This window comes from Triturus cristatus, chromosome 1_1 (genome assembly GCF_964204655.1).
Source record: "Triturus cristatus chromosome 1_1, aTriCri1.1, whole genome shotgun sequence".
NCBI lineage: Eukaryota > Metazoa > Chordata > Amphibia > Caudata > Salamandridae > Triturus > Triturus cristatus.
In genome coordinates, this window is record NC_140579.1 from 137,249,728 (window position 1) to 137,271,481 (window position 21,754).

General features: G+C 49.7%; 1 protein-coding gene across 8 annotated transcripts in view; it reads right to left on the reverse strand.

Annotated features, from left to right (window-relative positions):
- The window catches only part of COL11A2 (collagen type XI alpha 2 chain), a 348,341-nt gene that overhangs the window by 107,303 nt on the left and 219,284 nt on the right, over window positions 1-21,754 (reverse strand). For all 8 annotated transcript variants that reach the window (XM_085619742.1, XM_085619662.1, XM_085619350.1 and 5 more), the window contains 3 exons: window positions 15,424-15,477; window positions 12,460-12,504; window positions 7,463-7,516 (listed from right to left, as the gene is read on the reverse strand). In XM_085619742.1, coding sequence (XP_085475868.1) covers window positions 7,463-7,516; window positions 12,460-12,504; window positions 15,424-15,477 — 153 coding nt within the window. The remainder of the gene's footprint in view (window positions 1-7,462; window positions 7,517-12,459; window positions 12,505-15,423; window positions 15,478-21,754) is intronic.

Sequence of the window (21,754 nt, forward strand, 5' to 3'; positions counted from 1 at the left end):
TCTGCACTGGAGTGATCCGGGGCAGTGTGTATACAGAAGGGATCCACCGGGGGTACCTGCGTGGTCTGCATTGGAGTGATCCGGGGCAGTGTGTATAAGAAGGGATCCACCGGGGGTACCTGCGTGGTCTGCATTGGAGTGATCCGGGGCAGTGTGTATACAGAAGGGTTCCACCGGGGGTACCTGCGAGGTCTGCACTGGAGTGATCCGGGGCAGTGTGTATACAGAAGGGATCCACCGGGGGTACCTGCGTGGTCTGCACTGGAGTGATCCGGGGCAGTGTGTATACAGAAGGGATCCACCGGGGGTACCTGCGTGGTCTGCACTGGAGTGATCCGGGGCAGTGTGCATACAGAAGGGATCCACCGGGGGTACCTACGAGGTCTGCACTGGAGTGATCCGGGGCAGTGTGTATACAGAAGGGATCCACCGGGGGTACCTGCGAGGTCTGCACTGGAGTGATCCGGGGCAGTGTGTATACAGAAGGGTTCCACCGGGGGTACCTGCGAGGTCTGCACTGGAGTGATCCGGGGCAGTGTGTATACAGAAGGGTTCCACCGGGGGTACCTGCGTGGTCTGCACTGGAGTAATCCAGGGCAGTGTGTATACAGAAGGGATCCACCGGGGGTACCTGCGTGGTCTGCATTGGAGTGATCCGGGGCAGTGTGTATACAGAAGGGTTCCACCGGGGGTACCTGCGTGGTCTGCATTGGAGTGATCCGGGGCAGTGTGTATAAGAAGGGATCCACCGGGGGTACCTGCGTGGTCTGCACTGGAGTGATCCGGGGCAGTGTGTATACAGAAGGGATCCACCTGGGGTACCTGCTTGGTCTGCACTGGAGTGATCCGGGGCAGTGTGTATACAGAAGGGTTCCACCAGGGATACCTGCGTGGTCTGCACTGGAGTGATCCGGGGCAGTGTGTATACAGAAGGGATCCACCGGGGGTACCTGCGTGGTCTGCATTGGAGTGATCCGGGGCAGTGTATATACAGAAGGGTTCCACCGGGGGTACCTGCGTGGTCTGCATTGGAGTAATCCGGGGCAGTGTGTATACAGAAGGGTTTCACTGGGGGTACCTGCGTGGTCTGCACTGGAGTGATCCGGGGCAGTGTGTATACAGAAGGGTTCCACCGGGGGTACCTGCGTGGTCTGCTACAGACAGTGCACACTTGAGTGATCAGGGGCAGCAGAACACATTATTTCAGAGGCTGGCATCAGACTGACTGTCCCAAGGCCCCCACCTGCCCCCACCCCCAGGCTCCCACCTGCACAGCCCGCAGCCTCACCTGCTGCTCCCAGCACCGGATGCTTGCAGAGACAGAGAGGAGAGGAGGTGAGTGAAACAGGAATTACATGTTATTAGACGCCCAGAGACAGGTGGGCGAGCGTGGGCACGCACTGCAGCATACGGGCACCGGGGGAGAGCCAGGCACCAACCTGAGACAAGGGGTATAGACGAGCAGGGACTGGCAGATAGCCTTCATGCGAGGAGCACTTCCCTACCTCCGGGCCATGCGGGCATCTGACCCACTGCCAACACCAGGAAGAGACTGCACCTAGTACATACTGCACCTCTCTGCACACAGGACAGACTGCGCCTCTCTGCGCACAGGACAGACTGCACCTCTGCACACAGGACAGACTGCACCTCCCTGCACACAGTACAGAGTACACCTCTCCACACAGTACGGACTGCACCTCTGCACACAGGACAGACTGCGTCTCTCTGCACACAGGACAGACTGCACCTCTGCGCACAGGACAGACTGCACATCCCTGCACACAGTACAGAGTGCACCTCTCCACACAGTACGGACTGCACCTCTGCACACAGGACAGACTGCGTCTCTCTGCACACAGGACAGACTGCACCTCTGCACACAGGACAGACTGCACCTCCCTGCACACAGTACAGAGTGCACCGCTCCACACAATACGTACTGCACCTCTCTGCAAACAAGACAGACTGCGTCTCTCTGCACACAGGACAGATTGCACCTCTTTGCACACAGTACGGACTGCATCTCTCTGCACGCAGTACAGACTGCACCTCCCTGCACACAGTACGGACTGCATCTCTCTGCACGCAGTACAGACTGCACCTCCCTGCACACAGTACAGACTGCAGCTCTCTGCGCACAGTACAGAGACTGCACCTTTCTGCACACAGTACAGACTGCACCTCTCTGCACACAGGACAGACTGCACCTCCCTGCACACAGTACAGACTGCAGATCTCGGCGCACAGTAGAGAGACTGCACCTCTCTGCACACAGTACAGACTAAACCTCTCTGCACACAGTACGGACTGCATCTCTCTGTACACAGAACGGACTGCACCTCTGCACACAGGACAGACTGTGCCTCCCTGCGCACAGTACAGAGACTGCAACTCTCTGCACACAGGACAGACTGCACCTCTCTGCACACAGGACAGAATGCACCTCTCTGTCGACAGTACAGACTGCACATCCCTGCACACAGTTCAGAGACTGCAGCTCTCTGCGCACAGTACAGAGACTGCACCTTTCTGCACACAGTACAGACTGCACCTCTCTGCACACAGGACAGACTGCACCTCCCTGCGCACAGTACAGACTGCAGATCTCTGCGCACAGTACAGAGACTGCACCTCTCTGCACACAGTACAGACTGCACCTCTCTGCACACAGTACGGACTGCACCTCTCTGTACACAGAACGGACTGCACCTCTGCACACAGGACAGACTGTGCCTCCCTGCGCACAGTACAGAGACTGCACCTCTCTGCACACAGGACAGACTGCACCTCTCTGCACACAGGACAGAATGCACCTTTCTGCACACAGGACAGACTGTACCTCTCTTCACACAGGACAGACTGCACCTCCCTGCACACAGGACAGACTGCACCTCTCTGCACAGTACGGACTGCACCTCTGCACACAGGACAGACTGCATCTCCCTGCACACAGTACAGACTGCAGCTCTCTGCGCACAGTACAGAGACTGCACCTCTCTGCACATAGTACAGACTGGACCTCTCCTCAAACAGTACGGACTGCACCTCTGCACACAGGACAGACTGCGCCTCCCTGCACACAGAACAGAATGCACCTCCCTGCACACAGCACAGACTGCACCTCTCTTCACACAGGACAGACTGCACCACTTTGCACACAGGACAGACTGCACCTCTGTACACAGGACAGACTGCATCTCTCTGCACACAGGATAGACTGCACCTCCCTGAACACAGGACAGACTGCACCTCTGCACACAGGACAGACTGTAACTCTCTGCACACAGGACAGACTGCACCTCTCTGCACAAAGGACAGACTGCACCTCTCTGTACACAGTACGGACTGCGCCTCTCTGCATACAGGACAAAATGCACCTCCCTGCACACAGGACAGACTGCACCTCTCTGCACAAAGGACAGACTGCACCTCGCTGGACACAGGACAGACTGCACCTCCCGGCACACAGTACAGAGACTGCACCTAGTACAGACAGCACATCTCTGCACACAGGACAGACTGCACCTCTCTGTCGAAAGTACAGACTGCACCTCTCTGCACACAGAACAGAGACTGCACCTCTCTGCACACAGGACAGACTGCAGCTCTCTGCACACAGTACAGAGACTGCATCTCTCTGCACCCAGGACAGTCTGTACCTCTCTGTCGACAGTACAGACTGCACCTCCCTGCACATAGTACAGACTGCACCTCTCTGCCCACAGTACAGAGAATACACTACCCCAGCCCACACCATAAAGAATGCCTTTCCGTGCCTACAGTATAGAGACCGCAATTCCCTATAAGCAGTATAAAACTGCACTGCACCTCCCCTACCCAAAGTATAAACAATGCACCGCACCTCTTTGCCTGCGATATAGAGACTGCACCTCTCTTCCAGACAGAATCCTCACCCCACCTTAGCGAAGAGGAATGCACCACTCCACTTTACTACAAGGACTGAGTGATCTTTCATGCAGTGCACCACTCTACCCTACTACACTGATGGAGAGATCTGTCATGCATTACACCACTGCACCTCACTGCACATACTGAGCGATCTTTCATGCAGTGCACCACTCCACCCTACTACACTGATGGAGAGATCTGTCATGCATTACACCACTGCACCTCACTGCACATACTGAGCGATCTTTCATGCAGTGCACCACTTCACCTTACTACAGGGACTGAGTGATCTTTCATGCAATACACCAATCCACCCTACTACACTGATAGAGAGATCTGTCATGCAGTGCACCACTGCACCTTACTGCACATACTGAGTGATCTTTCATGCAGTGCACCACTTCACCTTACTACAAGAACTGAGTGATCTTTCATTCAGTGGACTACTCCACCTTACTGCAGACGGAGTGATCTTTCATGCAGTGCACGACTCCACCTTAATGCAGACTGAGTGATCTTTCATGCAGCGCACCACTCTACCTTACTGCTCAGATGGAGTGATTTTTCATGCAGTGCACAAGTCCACCTTAATGCTCAGACAGAGTGATATTTCATGCAATGCTCCACTCCACCCTACTACACTGATGGAGAGATCAGTCATGCAGTACACCACTGCACCTCACTGCACATACTGAGTGATCTTTCATGCAGTGCACCCCTTCACCTTACTACAAGAACTGAGCGATCTTTCATGCAGTGCACCCCTTCACCTTACTACAAGAACTGAGTGATCTTTCATGCAGTGCACCACTCCACCCTACTACACTGGTGGAGAGATCTGTCATGCAGTACACCACTGCACCTCACTGCACATACTGAGTGATCTTTCATGCAGTGCACCCCTTCACCTTACTACAAGAACTGAGTGATCTTTCATGCAGTGCACCACTCCACCCTACTACACTGGTGGAGAGATCTGTCATGCAGTACACCACTGCACCTCACTACAGACTGAGTGATCTTTCATGCAGTTAACCACTCCACCTTACTACAAGAACTGATTGATCTTTCATGCAGTGCACCACTCCACCCTACTACACTGGTGGAGAGATCTGTCATGCAGTGCACCACTGAACCTTACTGCACATACTGAGTGATCTTTCATGCAGTGCACCCCTTCACCTTACTACAAGAACTGAGTGATCTTTCATGCAGTGCACCACTCCACCCTACTACACTGGTGGAGAGATCTGTCATGCAGTACACCGCTGCACCTCACTACAGACTGAGTGATCTTTCATGCCGTTAACCACTCCACCTTACTACAAGAACTGAGTGATCTTTCATGCAATGCACCACTCCACCATACTACACTGATGGAGAGATCTGTCATGCAGTGCACCACTGCACCTTACTGCACATACTGAGTGATCTTTCATGCAGTTAACCACTTCACCATACTACAAGAACTGAGTGATCTTTCATGCTGTGCACCACTCCACCCTACTACACTGGTGGAGAGATCTGTCATGCAGTACACCACTGTACCTCACTACAGACTGAGTGATCTTTCATGCAGTTAACCACTCCACCTTACTACAAGAACTGAGTGATCTTTCATGCAATGCACCACTCCACCCTACTACACGGATGGAGAGATCTGTCATGCAGTGCACTACTCCACCTTACTGCACTGACTGAGTGGTATTTCATGCAATTCTCAACTCCAGCCTACTACACTGATGGAGAGATCTGTCATGCAGTACAATACTGCACCTTACTACAGACTGAGTGATCTTTCAGGCAGTGCATCACTCCACCTTACTACAGACTGAGTGATCTTCCATGCAGTGCACCACTCCACCCTACTACACTGGTGGAGAGATCTGTCATGCAGTACACCCTGCACCTCACTACAGACTGAGTAATCTTTCATGCAATTCTCAACTCCAGCCTACTACCCTGATGGAGAGATCTGTCATGCAGTACAATACTGCACCTTACTACAGACTGAGTGATCTTTCATTCAGTGGACTACTCCACCTTACTGCAGACGGAGTGATCTTTCATGCAGTGCACTACTCCACCTTAATGCAGACGAAGTGATCTTTCATGCAGCGCACCACTCTACCTTACTGCTCAGATGGAGTGATTTTTCATGCAGTGCACAAGTCCACCTTAATGCTCAGACAGAGTGATATTTCATGCAATGCTCCACTCCACCCTACTACACTGATGGAGAGATCAGTCATGCAGTATACCACTGCACCTTACTACAGACTGAGTGATCTTTAACTCAGTACACCAATCCACCTTACTATACAGACTGAGTGATCTTTTATGCAGCGTACGGCTCACCTTACCAAAGACTGAGTGATCTTTCATGAAGTAGATCCCCTCCATCTTACTACACAGAGTGATCTTTCATGCAGTGCACCACTCCATCTCACTGCACAGATGGAGTGATCTTTCATGCAGTGCACCACTCCACCTTAGTGTAAGACTGAGTGATCTTTCATGCAGTGCACCACTCCACCTTAGTGTAAGACTGAGTGATCTTTCATGCAGTGCACAACTCCAACTTACCACACAGATCGAGTGATCTTTCATACAGTGCACCCGTCCACCTTACTGCGCAGACGGAGTGATCTTTCATGCAGTGCACCCCTCCACCTTACTGCTCAGATGAAGTGATCTTTCATACAGTGCAACCCTCCACCATGCTACAAGACTGAGTGATCTTTCATGCAATGCACCACTCCACCATACTACTAGACTGAGTGATCTTTCATACAGTGCACCCCTCCACCATACTACAAGACTGAGTGATCTTTCATACAATGCACCACTCCACCTTACTTAGGTGAACAACCACCTACCCGTCAGCAGTTTCCAACCAAACTGGGCACCGATTTCTGCTGACCACTGCTAGCGAAGTTTATCTAATGAAGCCCTCTCCTCCTTCCCGCAGTCTCACTTGACTGATGCACGCCTATACAGCCCTCCACGACCAAGGACCAGCATACTTGAACCACCGCCTGAACTTCCACCAACCAACCAAAGACCATCGCTTTCCCTCCCTTGGCCAGACACCACGCACCCACCGAAGCAAACAGCAGAGGCTGTTCATTCTCCTACCTCGCTGCCAAGTCCTGGAACGGCATTCCCCTCCACCTCCGGACATCACTATCACTGGCAGACTTCAGGAAGAGATTCAAGATGTGTCTTTTCGACTGAGCCCAGCACCCTAGCGCTTGGATACCCTCGCGGGTAATTAATAGTGCTTTACAAATACTGGTTGTATAATTGATTTACTCCACAGAGCAGGTACCGTGGTGAGGTAGACATGGGCTCAATCTCACTTACTCATTCATTCTCTAGTAGACAAGGTAAGGGGTAGAAAAAGAAGAGATGAAGAGAGGAAGGGCCAGAACAAGAGTGCGAGGGAGGAAGAACCAAGCCCTGTTTATGTCGATCAACGCAGGAGGGCAGAATCAGCAGCACCTGGGCACAGGAGATGGCACCCTCACAGGAGTCAAACAACACTGACCTTAGCGCCCAGCTTTCCGGTGGCCCCTCTCGTTCCACGTTGACCTCTTGGACCCTAGAGAGGGGATCAACAGGCAGACAATAAAACACAGAGTTAAACAAATCAGGAGTGTCACCATCAATGGCCAACCTACCTTGAGCCCACACAAGCCAACGAGCACAGCCCATCCTCATACAGCTTATAAAGGCATTTCTAACATTGGTTTAACAAACCAGTAAATATAGAAGCCCTGACATCATTGGTAGATCTAACTAGATCCCATACAAGCCCCTCAAACATTGACTAATCTGTCATTAGCTCATACACCCCCTTTACCTTTGATCAATCTATCCAACCCCAATGCACATTGTCAATCACTGGTAGTTCTAACACAATACCAAAGCAATCCACTTGATTACTTACCGAGTGATCTACTATCACTTATACATATCCCTCAATCTCTCATCAATCTATCCAAACCAAATGAAAGCTGTCAATTATTGACTCATGTACAGCCGTGGTCCGTGCAGGCAACAGCGTTGAAGCGGTGGGGCAGTGTAAGGGGGATTCCACGGGACGATGCAGAGGGAAAATTAAATAAAGAAGTAATTTTCCCTTGGCATCGTTCCTCGGAATCTCCCTTTACACCGCCACACCGCTGTTAACTGCACAGACCGCAGCTGCTGGTGTACTTCGAGTCAGTATAACTCATTTATCATTGGCCAGCCTACAGTGAGGCCAACAAAACCCTTGACTGATGGTCATTCTACTCCAATCCAATAGAAGCTCTTGTGCATTGGCCAATCTAGATCGGGCCCATACCCGTACATGCTGCAGATCATTGGCTAGTTCACCCTGATCTCACACAGTATGTGTCCAAACAACAGTGGATCTATACAAGTCACCAATCACTGGCCAATCGCCTGAAGTCAATGCAGGCCACTGATAAATGGCTGATCCAGCTTTATATATGGATCTCTGTCTTAATTCATTACACCGATCCTAAGCTGGCCATTGAAGGACAATCTATTGCTCACTGAGGCTGGACTTGGCTGTATTGGGTGATGTTAGGCCACAATCTGATGGTGCTGAGTGGGTTTAGAACTACTTGTCAACACGCCTTACACTAGTCACCGGCCGATTACTGTGGTCCGCTGGGGACCTACGTACCTGTGATGTCTCGCCTCCCAATCCTTGCCATCCCCTGTGATGTTTAGGGCCCACTTCAGACCTATCAACCTCTAACACCCCACCTCCCAATCCTCGCCACCCTCTCTGATGTCTAAGCCATGCTTGGAATCTACAGACCGTTCACGCCTCACCTCCTCGTCCTCGCTACCCTCTCTGATGTCTATGGTTGTTGGGAACTACAGATCTCTAATGCCTCGTCTCCCGACCTTTACAAACCACTGTCTAGTGCCAACTTCAGTCCTATCAACCTCTAATGCCTCACCTCCCAGTACTCGTCACCCTCTCTGATGTCCAGCAATGGCATGGAACCTATGGACCTCTAATGCCTCACCTCCCAGTACTCGTCACCCTCTCTGATTGTAGTATGCTGTATCTGTTCCTTTAAATGTGTTATTCTTTAGATTGGAATTGTACCGCTACACTGATGTCTAGGGATGGCATGGAACCTATGGACCTCTAATGCCTCACCTCCCAATAATCGTCACCCTCTCTGATGTCTAGCAATGGCTTGGAACCTATGGACTTCTAATGCCTCACCTCCCAATACTCGTCACCCTCTCTGATGTCTAGGGATGGCATGGAACCTATGGACCTCTAACGTCTCATCTTCCAATACTCGTCACCCTCTCTGATGTCTAGGGATGGCTTGGAACCTATGGACCTCTAATGCCTCACCTCCCAATACTCGTCACCCTCTCTGATGTCTAGGGATGGCATGGAACCTATGGACCTCTAATGCCTCACCTCCCAATACTCGTCACCCTCTCTGATGTCTAGGGATGGCATGGGACCTATGGACCTCTAATGCCTCACCTCCCAATACTCGTCACCCTCTCTGATGTCTAGCGATGGCATGGAACCTATGGACCTCTAATGCCTCACCTCCCAATACTCGTCACCCTCTCTGATGTTTAGCGATGACATGGGACTTATGGACCTCTAATTACTCACCTCCCAATACTCACCACCCTCTCTGATGTCTACCGATGGCATGGGACCTATGGACATCTAATGTCTCACCTCCCAATCCTCGTCACCCTCTCTGATGTCTAGCGATGGCCTGGGACCTATGGACCTCTAACATCTCACCTCCCAATCCCCGTCACCCTCTCTGATGTCTAGCGATGGCATGGGACCTATGGACCTCTAACGTCTCACCTTCCAATACTCGTCATCCTTTCTGATGTCTAGCGACGGCATGGGACCTATGGACCTCTAATGTCTCACCTCCCAATACTCGTCACCCTCTCTGATGTCTAGCAATGGCATGGGACCTATGGACCTCTAATGTCTCAACTCCCAATACTCGTCACCCTCTGTGATGTCTAGCGAGGGCATGGGACCTATGGACCGCTAATGTCTCACCTCCCAATACTCATCACCCTCTCTGTTGTCTAGCGATGGCATAGGACCTATGGATCTTTAATGTCTCACCTCCTAATACTCGTCACCTTCTCTGATGTCTAGTGATGGCCTATATCATTTGGCGATCACCTCAATTCGTGCTTATATGGTCCTTCATGATTATCTGTTTACTTTATGATTGCTGCTTTCCTCCTTCATATTTTATTTATTTATTTATTTATGCAAAAAAAAAAAATAATTCTTTCTCTTCCCTTCTTTTTGAATTTACCATATGGTTGATGTATATTTTTATATGCTTTTGTTTTATTGTATCTATGTGTCTACTATGATGATGAAAATAAAAATATTTAAAAAAAAAAAAAAAAATGTCTCACCTCCTAATACTCGTCACCTTCTCTGATGTCTAGTGATGGCCTGGGACCTATGGACCTCTAATGTCTCACCTCCCAATTCTCTTCACCCTCTCTGATGTCTAGGGAGGGCTCGCTTGGGAACTACAGACTTCTAATGCCTCGTATCCCAATCCTCGCCAACCCCTGTGATGTCTAGTGCCAACTTCAGACCTATCACCCTCTAATGCCTCACCGTCCAATACTCGTCACCCTCTCTGATGTCTAGCGACGGCATGGGACCTATGGACCTCTAATGTCTCACCTCCCAATACTCGTCACCCTCTCTGATGTCTAGCGACGGCATGGGACCTATGGACCGCTAATGTCTCACCTCCCAATACTCGTCACCCACTCTGATGTCTAGGGATAGGGTGGGACCTATGGACCTCTAATGCCTCACCTCCTAATACTCGTCACCTTCTCTGATGTCTAGCGATGGCATGGGACCTATGGACCTCTAATGTCTCACCTCCCAATCCTCGTCACCCTCTCTGATGTCTAGCGATGGCAGGGGGCCTATGGATCTCTAACGTCTCATCTTCCAATACTCGTCACCCTTTCTGATGTCTAGGGATGGCATGGGACCTATGGACCTCTAATGCCTCAACTCCCAATACTCGTCACCCTCTGTGATGTCTAGCGACAGCATGGGACCTATGGACCGCTAATGTCTCACCTCCCAATACTCATCACCCTCTCTGATGTCTAGCGATGGCATAGGACCTATGGATCTTTAATGTCTCACCTCCTAATACTCGTCACCTTCTCTGATGTCTAGTGATGGCCTGGGACCTATGGACCTCTAATGTTTCACCTCCCAATTCTCTTCACCCTCTCTGATGTCTAGGGAGGGCTCGCTTGGGAACTACAGACTTCTAATGCCTCGTATCCCAATCCTCGCCAACCCCTGTGATGTCTAGTGCCAACTTCAGACCTATCACCCTCTAATGCCTCACTGTCCAATACTCGTCACCCTCTCTGATGTCTAGCGACGGCATGGGACCTATGGACCTCTAATGTCTCACCTCCCAATACTCGTCACCCTCTCTGATGTCTAGCGACGGCATGGGACTTATGGACCGCTAATGTCTCACCTCCCAATACTCGTCACCCTCTCTGATGTCTAGGGATAGGGTGGGACCTATGGACCTCTAATGCCTCACCTCCTAATACTCGTCACCTTCTCTGATGTCTAGCGTTGGCATGGGACCTATGGACCTCTAATGTCTCACCTACCAATCCTCGTCACCCTCTCTGATGTCCAGCGATGGCAGGGGGCCTATGGATCTCTAACGTCTCATCTTCCAATACTCGTCACCCTTTCTGATGTCTAGGGATGGCATGGGACCTATGGACCTCTAATGCCTCACCTCCCAGTACTCGTCACCCTCTCTGATGTCTAGCAATGGCATGGGACCTATGGACCTCTAATGTCTCACCTCCCAATACTCGTCACCCTCTCTGATGTTTAGCGATGACATTGGACCTATGGACCTCTAATTACTCACCTCCCAATACTCGTCACCCTCGCTGATGTCTAGCGATGGCATGGGACCTATGGACCTCTAATGCCTCACCTCCCAGTACTCGCCACCCTCTCTGATGTCTAGCGATGACATGGGACCTATGGACCTCTAATGCTTCACCTCCCAATACTCGTCACCCTCTCTAAAGACTAGGGATTGTATGGGACCTATGGACCTCTTATGCCTCACCTCCCAATTCTCTACGCCCTCTCTGATGTCTAGGGAGGGCTCGCTTGGGAACTACAGACCTCTAATGCCTTGTATCCCAATCCTCACCAACCCCTGTGATGTCTAGTGCCAACTTCAGACCTATCAACCTCTAATGCCTCACCTTCCAATACTCGTCACCCTCTCTGATGTCTAGGACCTCGCCCGTCTCCAAATCCCAATCACTCTCTCTGATCACTTTAGCATTCTCCTATCTTAAAGTTGCCCTTATTGTTGAGACTTGAATCCAAACACGCTGTTAATCGCTGATGCAGCGAGGGTGCAGTGCACCATGGGTAGCCCTCAGCAGGGCCTTTGGGTTCCATTTCACACGTACCGTTGGTCCACGTTCGCCTCTGGGTCCAGCTTTTCCAGACAAACCCTGCAAGTGGAGAAGAAAAAAACATCACATTTTACATCATAATGGACAGTTAGAATGCACCAATCGGGGCGCCAGGAGGTTGTGCAGATCTGGTCTGCTCAAGACCGGTGCCAGAGGAGGTCAGAGTCAACCGCTGACCGCCTCAGTGATCAATCAACCTCTGACCTCCTCGGTGATCAACCAATCTCTGATCTCCTCGGTGATCAGTCAACCTCTGAGCTCGTTAGTAATGAACTAAACTTTTCTCTCCTCTGTGATCAATTAACCTCTGATCTCCTTGGTGATCAACTAACACTGTTCTCTTTCGCTATTAACTAAACTCTGCTATCCTTGGTGTCAACCTCTGATCTCCTTGGTGATCAACCAACCTCTGATCACCTTGGTGACCAACCGACCTCTGATCTCCTCGGTGATCAACCAACCTCTGATCTCCTTTGTAGTCAACTAAACTCTGATCTCCTCAGGAATCAACCAACCTCTGATCTCCTTGGTGATCAATCAACCTCTGATCTCCTTTGTAATCAACTAAACTCTGGTCTCCTCAGTGATCAAGCAACCTCTGATCTCCTTGGTGATCAACCAACCTCTGATCACATTGGTGATCAACCAGCCTCCGATCCCCTTAGTAATGAACTAAACTTTGCTCTCCTCTGTGACCCATCAACCTCTGATGTCATTGGAGATCATCCAAGCTCTGATCTCCTTGGTGATCAACCAACGTCTGACCTCCTTCGTAATCAACTAAACTATGATCTCCTCAGTGATCAATCAACCTCTGATCTCCTTGATATAATCAACAAATGTTTTTATTTACCGAGAAAGGAAGGGCTGGGGGCAAATGCCACCTTGGCACCACACTGATTAGGAGCAGAAGAGACAGAAGAAGTGGTCAGTTTCTCAACTGGAAAAGTGCACATCTCATGAGCAGGAGAAAAAGACAGCTCCTCAGCAAGAGAAGTGCACAGCTCATGAGTAGGAGAAAAACACAGCTCCTCAGCAAGAGATGTGTTCAGCTCAAGGGCAGGAGAAAAAGACAGCTCCTCAGCAAGAGAAGTGCACAGCTCATGAGTAGGAGAAAAACACAGCTCCTCAGCAAGAGACGTGTTCAGCTCATGAGCAGGAGAAAAAAACAGCTCCTCAGCAAGAGAAGTGCACAGCTTATGAACAGGAGCACAGCACAGCTCCTCAGCAAGAGAAGTGCACAGCTTGTGAGCAGGAGAAAAGCACAGCTCCTCAGCAAGAGAAGTGCACAGCTTATGAGCAGGAGGACAGCACAGCTCCTCAGCAAGAGAAGTGCACAGCTTATGAGCAGGAGGACAGCACAGCGCTCTCGGGCAGAGGAAGAACAAAGCTCTTGAACAGGAGAAGTGAACAGCTCCTGTGTAGATGAAGTGTAAAGCTCCTAAGAAGTACACAGTTCATGAGCAGGAGAAGTGTGCAGCTCCTGAACAGGAAAAGTGCACATTGCATATGCAGACGTGCACAGCTCATGAGCAGCTACACACAGCTCCTGAGTAGAAGTGCACAGCTCCTGAGAAGGAGAAGTACATAGCCCAGGAGTAGGAGCAGTGTGCAGCTCAGCTCCTGAATAGGAGAAGCACACAGCTCTCCCGTAAAAAACAAGCACAGATCCTGAACAGGAAAACTGCAACATCTCCTGAAGAGTGGTAGTGAACAGCTCATGAGCAGCAGAAGTGCTCCTCTCATAGGTAGAGGTGCACATCTCATGAGCAGCTGCACACAGCTCCTGAGTAGAAGTGCACAGAGCCAGAGAAGAAAAGGAGCACAGCTCCTAAGCAGTAGAAGATTATAGTGCCTAACCAGGAAAAGGTCACAGCTCCTCAGCTAGAAAATTGTACAGCTCGTGAACAGGAGAAGTGCACAGCTGATGAGCAGGAGAAGTGCACAGCTCCGAAGAAGAAGTGTACAGCTCATGAGCAGAAGTGCACAGCTCTGCTCAGCAGAAGTGTACAGCTCATGCAGAGGAGAAGTGCACATCTCATAAGCAGAAGTGCACAGCTCCTGAGCAGGAGAAGCAGTCAGCTTGTGGACAGGAAAAGTACACAGCTCCTGAGCAAGAGATGTGCACAGGTTCTAAGAAGAAGTGCACAGCTCCTGAGCAGAAGGAGTAGAAGAAATGCCCAGCTCATGAGAGGGAGAAGTAAACAGCTCATGACTAGGGAAGGAAGAAGAATTGCACAGTTTCTGAACAGAAGTGCACAACTCCTGAGCAGGAAAAGTGCATAGATACTCAGCCGGAGAAGCAGATGTGCCCAGCTCCTGAGCAGATAAAGTGCACAGCTCCTCAGCACAAGAAGTGCACCACTACTGACCAGGAGATGTGCACAGCTCCTGAGCAGAAAGTGTCGGAGTTAGCAGCAACAGAAGACCCTCATCGCAGCAGATGATCAGAGATCATGAATGGTGGCTGCAGGATGTTCTCCATGCTCTGGAGCAGTATGTGCCGTAACAGTTCAGTGTGAAACAAGAGCAGGATTGAGATAACTCTAGCTGTAAACAGATGGCTTTACTCACATGGGAAGGATATAGACTCAGATACGCGCGATGAGAGCCAGAGGCGGTAAAGCACAAGGACTGCAGGTTGTCCCTGGACATCAAAGGTTCCCTGTGAGCATCATCAGAATCTTCAGAACACTGAATGTTCTACTTGCACCTATAGGTTTCCATGTGTTGGACCGCCTTGGAGTCCAAGTCTAGTCTTGATGACATCTGACCCGGTCCAACCCTTTTTACTTTCCCTGCAGAGGTTTCTGTTAAACCCTCATCACTAACTCTAACCCCAGCCCCTACTAGGTTTTGCCTCTACAGCTCAATCCTGCTATAAACACTACAATGGTAGCAACAAAACACCGCTAAACCCAACATAACACCTCACAAGGTATATAAGGATAAACTTACCCTTGCACCTTTCTCGCCATTCGTCCCAGGGAATCCTGGGAAACCAAGTGAACCCTTAAAAGGAAGAAGAAGAGGGTCACTGATGGAACATTCCAAAGAAACTCAACACAGGGAGTGCGCGGACACAAACCATGTGTGAGGGGGTCTCCTCTTTCTAAACACAAGTGAGCACAATCCCTTTACACAACATAGACAAAGTGTGCAGGCCCAGCAGTGGTGAGGCTCCCCATACACAACATACAGAGAGTGTGCAAGCACAAGGGATGTGGAAGCTCCCCTTACACAACATACAGGGAGAGTGCAAAAACAAAGAATGGCAAGGCTCCCCTTACACAACATACAGAGCGTGCAAACACAAAGGATGGTGAGACTCCCCTGACACAACATACAGAGAGCATCCAAACACAAAGAATAGGGAGGTTCCCTTTACACAACATACAGAGAGCGTGCAAACACAAAGAATAGGGAGGTTCCCTTTACACAACATACAGAGAGCGTGCAAACACAAGTAATGGCGAGGCTCCCCTTACACAACATACAGAGAGAGTGCAAACACAAAGAATGGGGAGGTTCCCCTTACACAACATAAGGAGAGTGCGCAAACACAAAGTGTGGAGTGGTGTGGCTCACTGGTCAGAGGCAGCAGACCCGGAAGCAGAGGACGGCCCGGGACCAGGGTTCAATTCCCGACGCGGCAGGGTCGTGGACCAGGGCCAGCGGACTCGATAATTCTTGCTTCGGTGCCTACTCTAACCAGGGATCACACTCGGCAACTCTGGGTATTAGCTTGCCTCATCTCCACAACGGCCCCCCACATTCGCCAGGGATGCCTGGTTTCACCTTGGAGATACCCTGGAGGGACCATCTCACAGGGATAGCCAGGGCGGGTTCCCCAGCGGTCTACAGCGCCACGACACCTCAGGGCAGCAGTGCGCTTTACAAGACACATACATTTACATTTACATGGTGAGGCTCCCCTTATACAACATACAGAGAGTGTGCAAACACAAGGAATGGAGAGGCTTCCCTTACACAACATACAGAGAGCGTGCAAACACAAGGAATGGGGAGACTCTCCTTACACACAAAAAAGAGAGCATGCAAACAAACGGAATGAGGAAGTTCCCCTTACACAACATACAGACAGCGTACAAACAAAAGGAATGGCGAGGCTTCCCTTACACAACATACAGAGAGCGTGCTAACAAAAGGGATGGTGAAGCTCCACTTACACAACATACAGAGAGCATGCAAACACAAGGGATAGTGAGCCTCCCCATACACAACAGCGTGCGAACACAACGGATAGTGAGGCTCCCATTACACAAAATACAGAGAAAATGCAAACACAAGGAAGGGTGAGGCTCCCCTTTCACAACATACAGAGAGCGTGCAAACACAAGGAATGGTGAGGCTCCCCTTACACAACATACAGAGAGTGCGCTAACACAAGGAATGGTGATGGTACCCATACCAACATGCAGAGAGCGTGCTAGCAATAGGAATGGTGAGGCTTCCCTTACACAACATACAGAGAGCGTGCAAACACAAGTAATGGTGAGGCTACCCTTACACAACATACAGAGAGTGTGCAAACACAAGGAACGGTGAGGCTCCCGTTACACAACATACAGGGAGGGAGAGTGCAAACCCAAAGAATCGCAAGGCTCCCCATGCACAACATACAGAGAGAGTGCAAACACAAGGGATGTGGAAGCTCCCCTTACACAACATACAGGGAGGGAGAGTGCAACCACAAAGAATGGCAAGGCTCCCCTTACACAACATACAGAGAGCGTGCAAACACAAGGAATGGTGAAGTTCCCCTTACACAACAGAGAGTGTGCAAACACAAGGGATAGTGAGGCTCCCCTTACACAACATACAGAGCGTGCAAACACCACAGATAGTGAGGCTCCCCTTACACAACATACAGAGAGAATGCAAACACAAGAAAGGGTGAGGCTCCCCTTTCACAACATACAGAGAGCGTGCAAACACAAGGAATGGTGAGGGTACGCTTACCAACATGAAGAGAGCGTGTTAACTAAAGGAATAGTGAGGATCCCCTTACACAACATACAGAGAGCGTGTAAACACAAGGAATGGTGACTGTACCCTTACACAACATACAGAGAGCGTGCAAACACAAGGAATGGTGAGACTGCCCTTACGCAACATACAGAGAGTGAGCACACACAAGGAATGGTTAGGCTCCCCTTACACAACATACAAAGGGCGTGTAAACACAAGGAATGGTGAGGGTACCCTTACACAACATACAGACAGCGTGTTAACACAAGGAGTGGTGCCGTCCCTTACACAACATACAGAGAGAGTGTAAACACAAGGCATGGTGAGGGTACCCTTACACAACATACAGAGAGTGTGCTAACAAAAGGAATGTTGAGGCCCCACTTACACAACATACAGAGAGCGTGCAAACACATGGAATGGTGAGGCTACCCAAACACAACATACAGAGCGCACAAATACAAAGAATGGCAAGGCTCTACTTACACAACATACAGAGAGTGCAAACACAAGGAATGGGGAGGTTCCCCATACGCAACATACAGAGAGAGTGCAAACACAAGGGATGGGGAGGTTCTCCTTACACAACATATAGAGAGTTTGCAAACACAAGCAATGGGGAAGTACCCCTTACACAACATACAGAAAGAGTGCAAACACAAGGGATGGTGAGGCCCCCCTTACACAACATACAGAGGGTGTGCAAACACAAAGAATGGCAAGGCTCCCCTTACACAACATACAAAGAGCATGCAAACAAAAGGGATGGGGAAGTTCCCCTTACACAACATACAGAGAGCGTGCAAACAAAAGGAATGGCAAGGCTTCCCTTACACAACATACAGAGAGCATGCAAACAAAAGGAATGGTGAGGGTACCCTTACACAACATACAGAGAGCGTGCTAATACAAGGAATGGGGAAGTTCCCCTTACACAACATACAGAGAGCGTACAAACAAAAGGAATGTTGAGGCTCCACTTACACAACATACAGAGAGCGTGCTAACAAAATTGGTGAGGTTCCACTTACACAAACTACAGAGAACAAGCTAACAAAAGGAATGACGAAGCTCCCCTTACACAACAGACACAGAGCGTGCAAACAGAAGGAAAGGTGAGGTTCCCCTTACACAAAATACAGAGAGCGTGCAAACACAAGGGATAGTGAGGCTTCGCTTACACAACATATAGAGCGTGCGAACACAACGGATAGTGAGGCTCCCCTTACACAACATACAGAGAGAATGCAAACACAAGGAAGGGTGAGGCTCCCCTTTCACAACATACGGAGAGCGTGCAAACACAAGGAATGGTGAGGCTCCACTTACACAAAATACAGAGAGCGTGCTAACCAAAGGAATGATGAGGCTCCCCTTACACAACATACACAGAGCGTGCAAACACAAAGAATGGTGAGGCTCCCCTTACAGAACATACAGACAGAATGCAAACACAAGGAAGGGTGAGGCTCCCCTTTCACAACATACAGAGAGCATGCAAACACAAGGAATGGTGAGGCTCCCTTTACACAACAGACAGAGAGCGTGCAAACACAAGGAAGGGTGAGGCTCCCCTTACACAACATACAGAGAGCGTGCAAACACAAGGAATGGTGAGGGTACCCTTACCAACATGCAGAGAGCGTGTTAACAAAGGGAATAGTGAGGCTCCCCTTACACAACATACAGAGAGCATGTAAACACAATGAATGGTGACTGTACCCTTACACAACATACAGAGAGCGTGCAAACACAAGGAATTGTGAGACTACCCTTACACAACATACAGAGTGTGCAAACACAAGGAATGGTGAGGTTCCCCTTACACAACATACAGAGGGTGTGTAAACACAAGGAATGGTGAGGGTACCCTTACACAACATACAGACAGCTTGTTAACACAAGGAGTGGTGCGGGTCCTCTTACACATGATACAGAGAGAGTGCAAACACAAGGCATGGTGAGGGTACCCTTACACAACATACAGAGAGTGTGCTAACAAAAGGAATGGTGAGGCCCCACCTACACAACATACAGAGAGCGTGCAAACACATGGAATGGTGAGGCTACCCTTACACAACATACAGAGCACACAAATACAAAGAATGGCAAGGCTCCACTTACACAACATACACAGAATGCAAACACAAGGAATGGGGAGGTTCCCCATACGCAACATACAGAGAGAGTGCAAACACAAGGGATGGGGAGTTTCTCCATACACAACATACAGAGAGTTTGGAAACACAAGGAATGGGAGGATCCCCTAACACAACATACAGAAAGAGTGCAAACACAAGGGATGGTGAGGCTCCCCTTACCCAACATACAGAGGGTGTGTAAACACAAAGAATGGCAAGGCACCCCTTACACAACATACAGAGAGCATGCAAACACAAGGGATGGTACAGTTCCCCTTACACAACACACATAGAGCGTGCAAACAAAAGGAATGGTGAAGTTCCACTTACACAACATACAGAGAGCGTGCAAACACAAGGGATAGTGAGGCTCCCCTTACACAACATATAGAGCATGCGAACACAACGGATAGTGAGGCTCCCCTTACACAACATACAGAGAGAATGCCATCACCAGGAAGGGAGAGGCTCCCCTTTTACAACACACAGAGAGCGTGCAAACACAAGGAATAGTGAGGCTCCACTTACACAAAACACAGAGAGCGTGCTAACAAAAGGAATGATGAGGCTCCCCTTACACAACATACACAGAGCGTGGAAACACAAGGAATGGTGAGGCTCCCCTTACACAACATACAGAGAGAATGCAAACACAAGGAAGGGTGAGGCTCCCCTTTCACAACATACAGAGAGCGTGCAAACACAAGGAATGGTAAAGCTCCAATTACACAACATACAGAGAGCGTGCTAACACAAGCAATGGTGATGGTACCCATACCAACATGCAGAGAGCGTGCTAACAAAAGGAATGGTGATGCTCCCCTTACACAACATACAGAGAGCGTACCCTTACACAACATACAGAGAGTGTGCAAACACAAGGAATGATGAGGCTCCCGTTACACAACATACAGGGAGGGAGAGTGCAAACACAAAGAATGGCAAGACTCCCCATACACAACATACAGAGAGAGTGCAAACACAAGGGACGTGGAAGCCCCACTTACACAACATACAGGGAGGGAGAGTGCAAACACAAAGAATGGCAAGACTCCCCGTACACAACATACAGAGAGAGTGCAAACACAAAGAATGGCAAGGCTCCCCTTACACAACATACAGAGAGCGTACTAACAAAATTGGTGAGGTTCCACTTACACAAAATACAGAGAACAAGCTAACAAAAGGAATGACGAGGCTCCCCTTACACAACAGACACAGAGCGTGCAAACAGAAGGAATGGTGAGGTTCCCCTTACACAAAATACAGAGAGCGTGCAAACACAAGGGATAGTGAGGCTTCGCTTACACAACATATAGAGCGTGCGAACACAACGGATAGTGAGGCTCCCCTTACACAACATACAGAGAGAATGCAAACACAAGGAAGGGTGAGGCTCCCCTTTCACAACATACGGAGAGCGTGCAAACACAAGGAATGGTGAGGCTCCACTTACACAAAATACAGAGAGCGTGCTAACCAAAGGAATGATGAGGCTCCCCTTACACAACATACACAGAGCGTGCAAACACAAAGAATGGTGAGGCTCCCCTTACAGAACATACAGACAGAATGCAAACACAAGGAAGGGTGAGGCTCCCCTTTCACAACATACAGAGAGCATGCAAACACAAGGAATGGTGAGGCTCCCTTTACACAACATACAGAGAGCATGCAAACACAAGGAAGGGTGAGGCTCCCCTTACACAACATACAGAGAGCGTGCAAACACAAGGAATGGTGAGGGTACCCTTACCAACATGCAGAGAGCGTGTTAACAAAGGGAATAGTGAGGCTCCCCTTACACAACATACAGAGAGCGTGTAAACACAATGAATGGTGACTGTACCCTTACACAACATACAGAGAGCGTGCAAACCCAAGGAATGGTGAGACTACCCTTACACAACATACAGAGTGTGCAAACACAAGGAATGGTGAGGTTCCCCTTACACAACATACAGAGGGTGTGTAAACACAAGGAATGGTGAGGGTACCCTTACACAACATACAGACAGCTTGTTAACACAAGGAGTGGTGCGGGTCCTCTTACACATGATACAGAGAGAGTGCAAACACAAGGCATGGTGAGGGTACCCTTACACAACATACAGAGTGTGCAAACACAAGGAATGGTGAGGTTCCCCTTACACAAC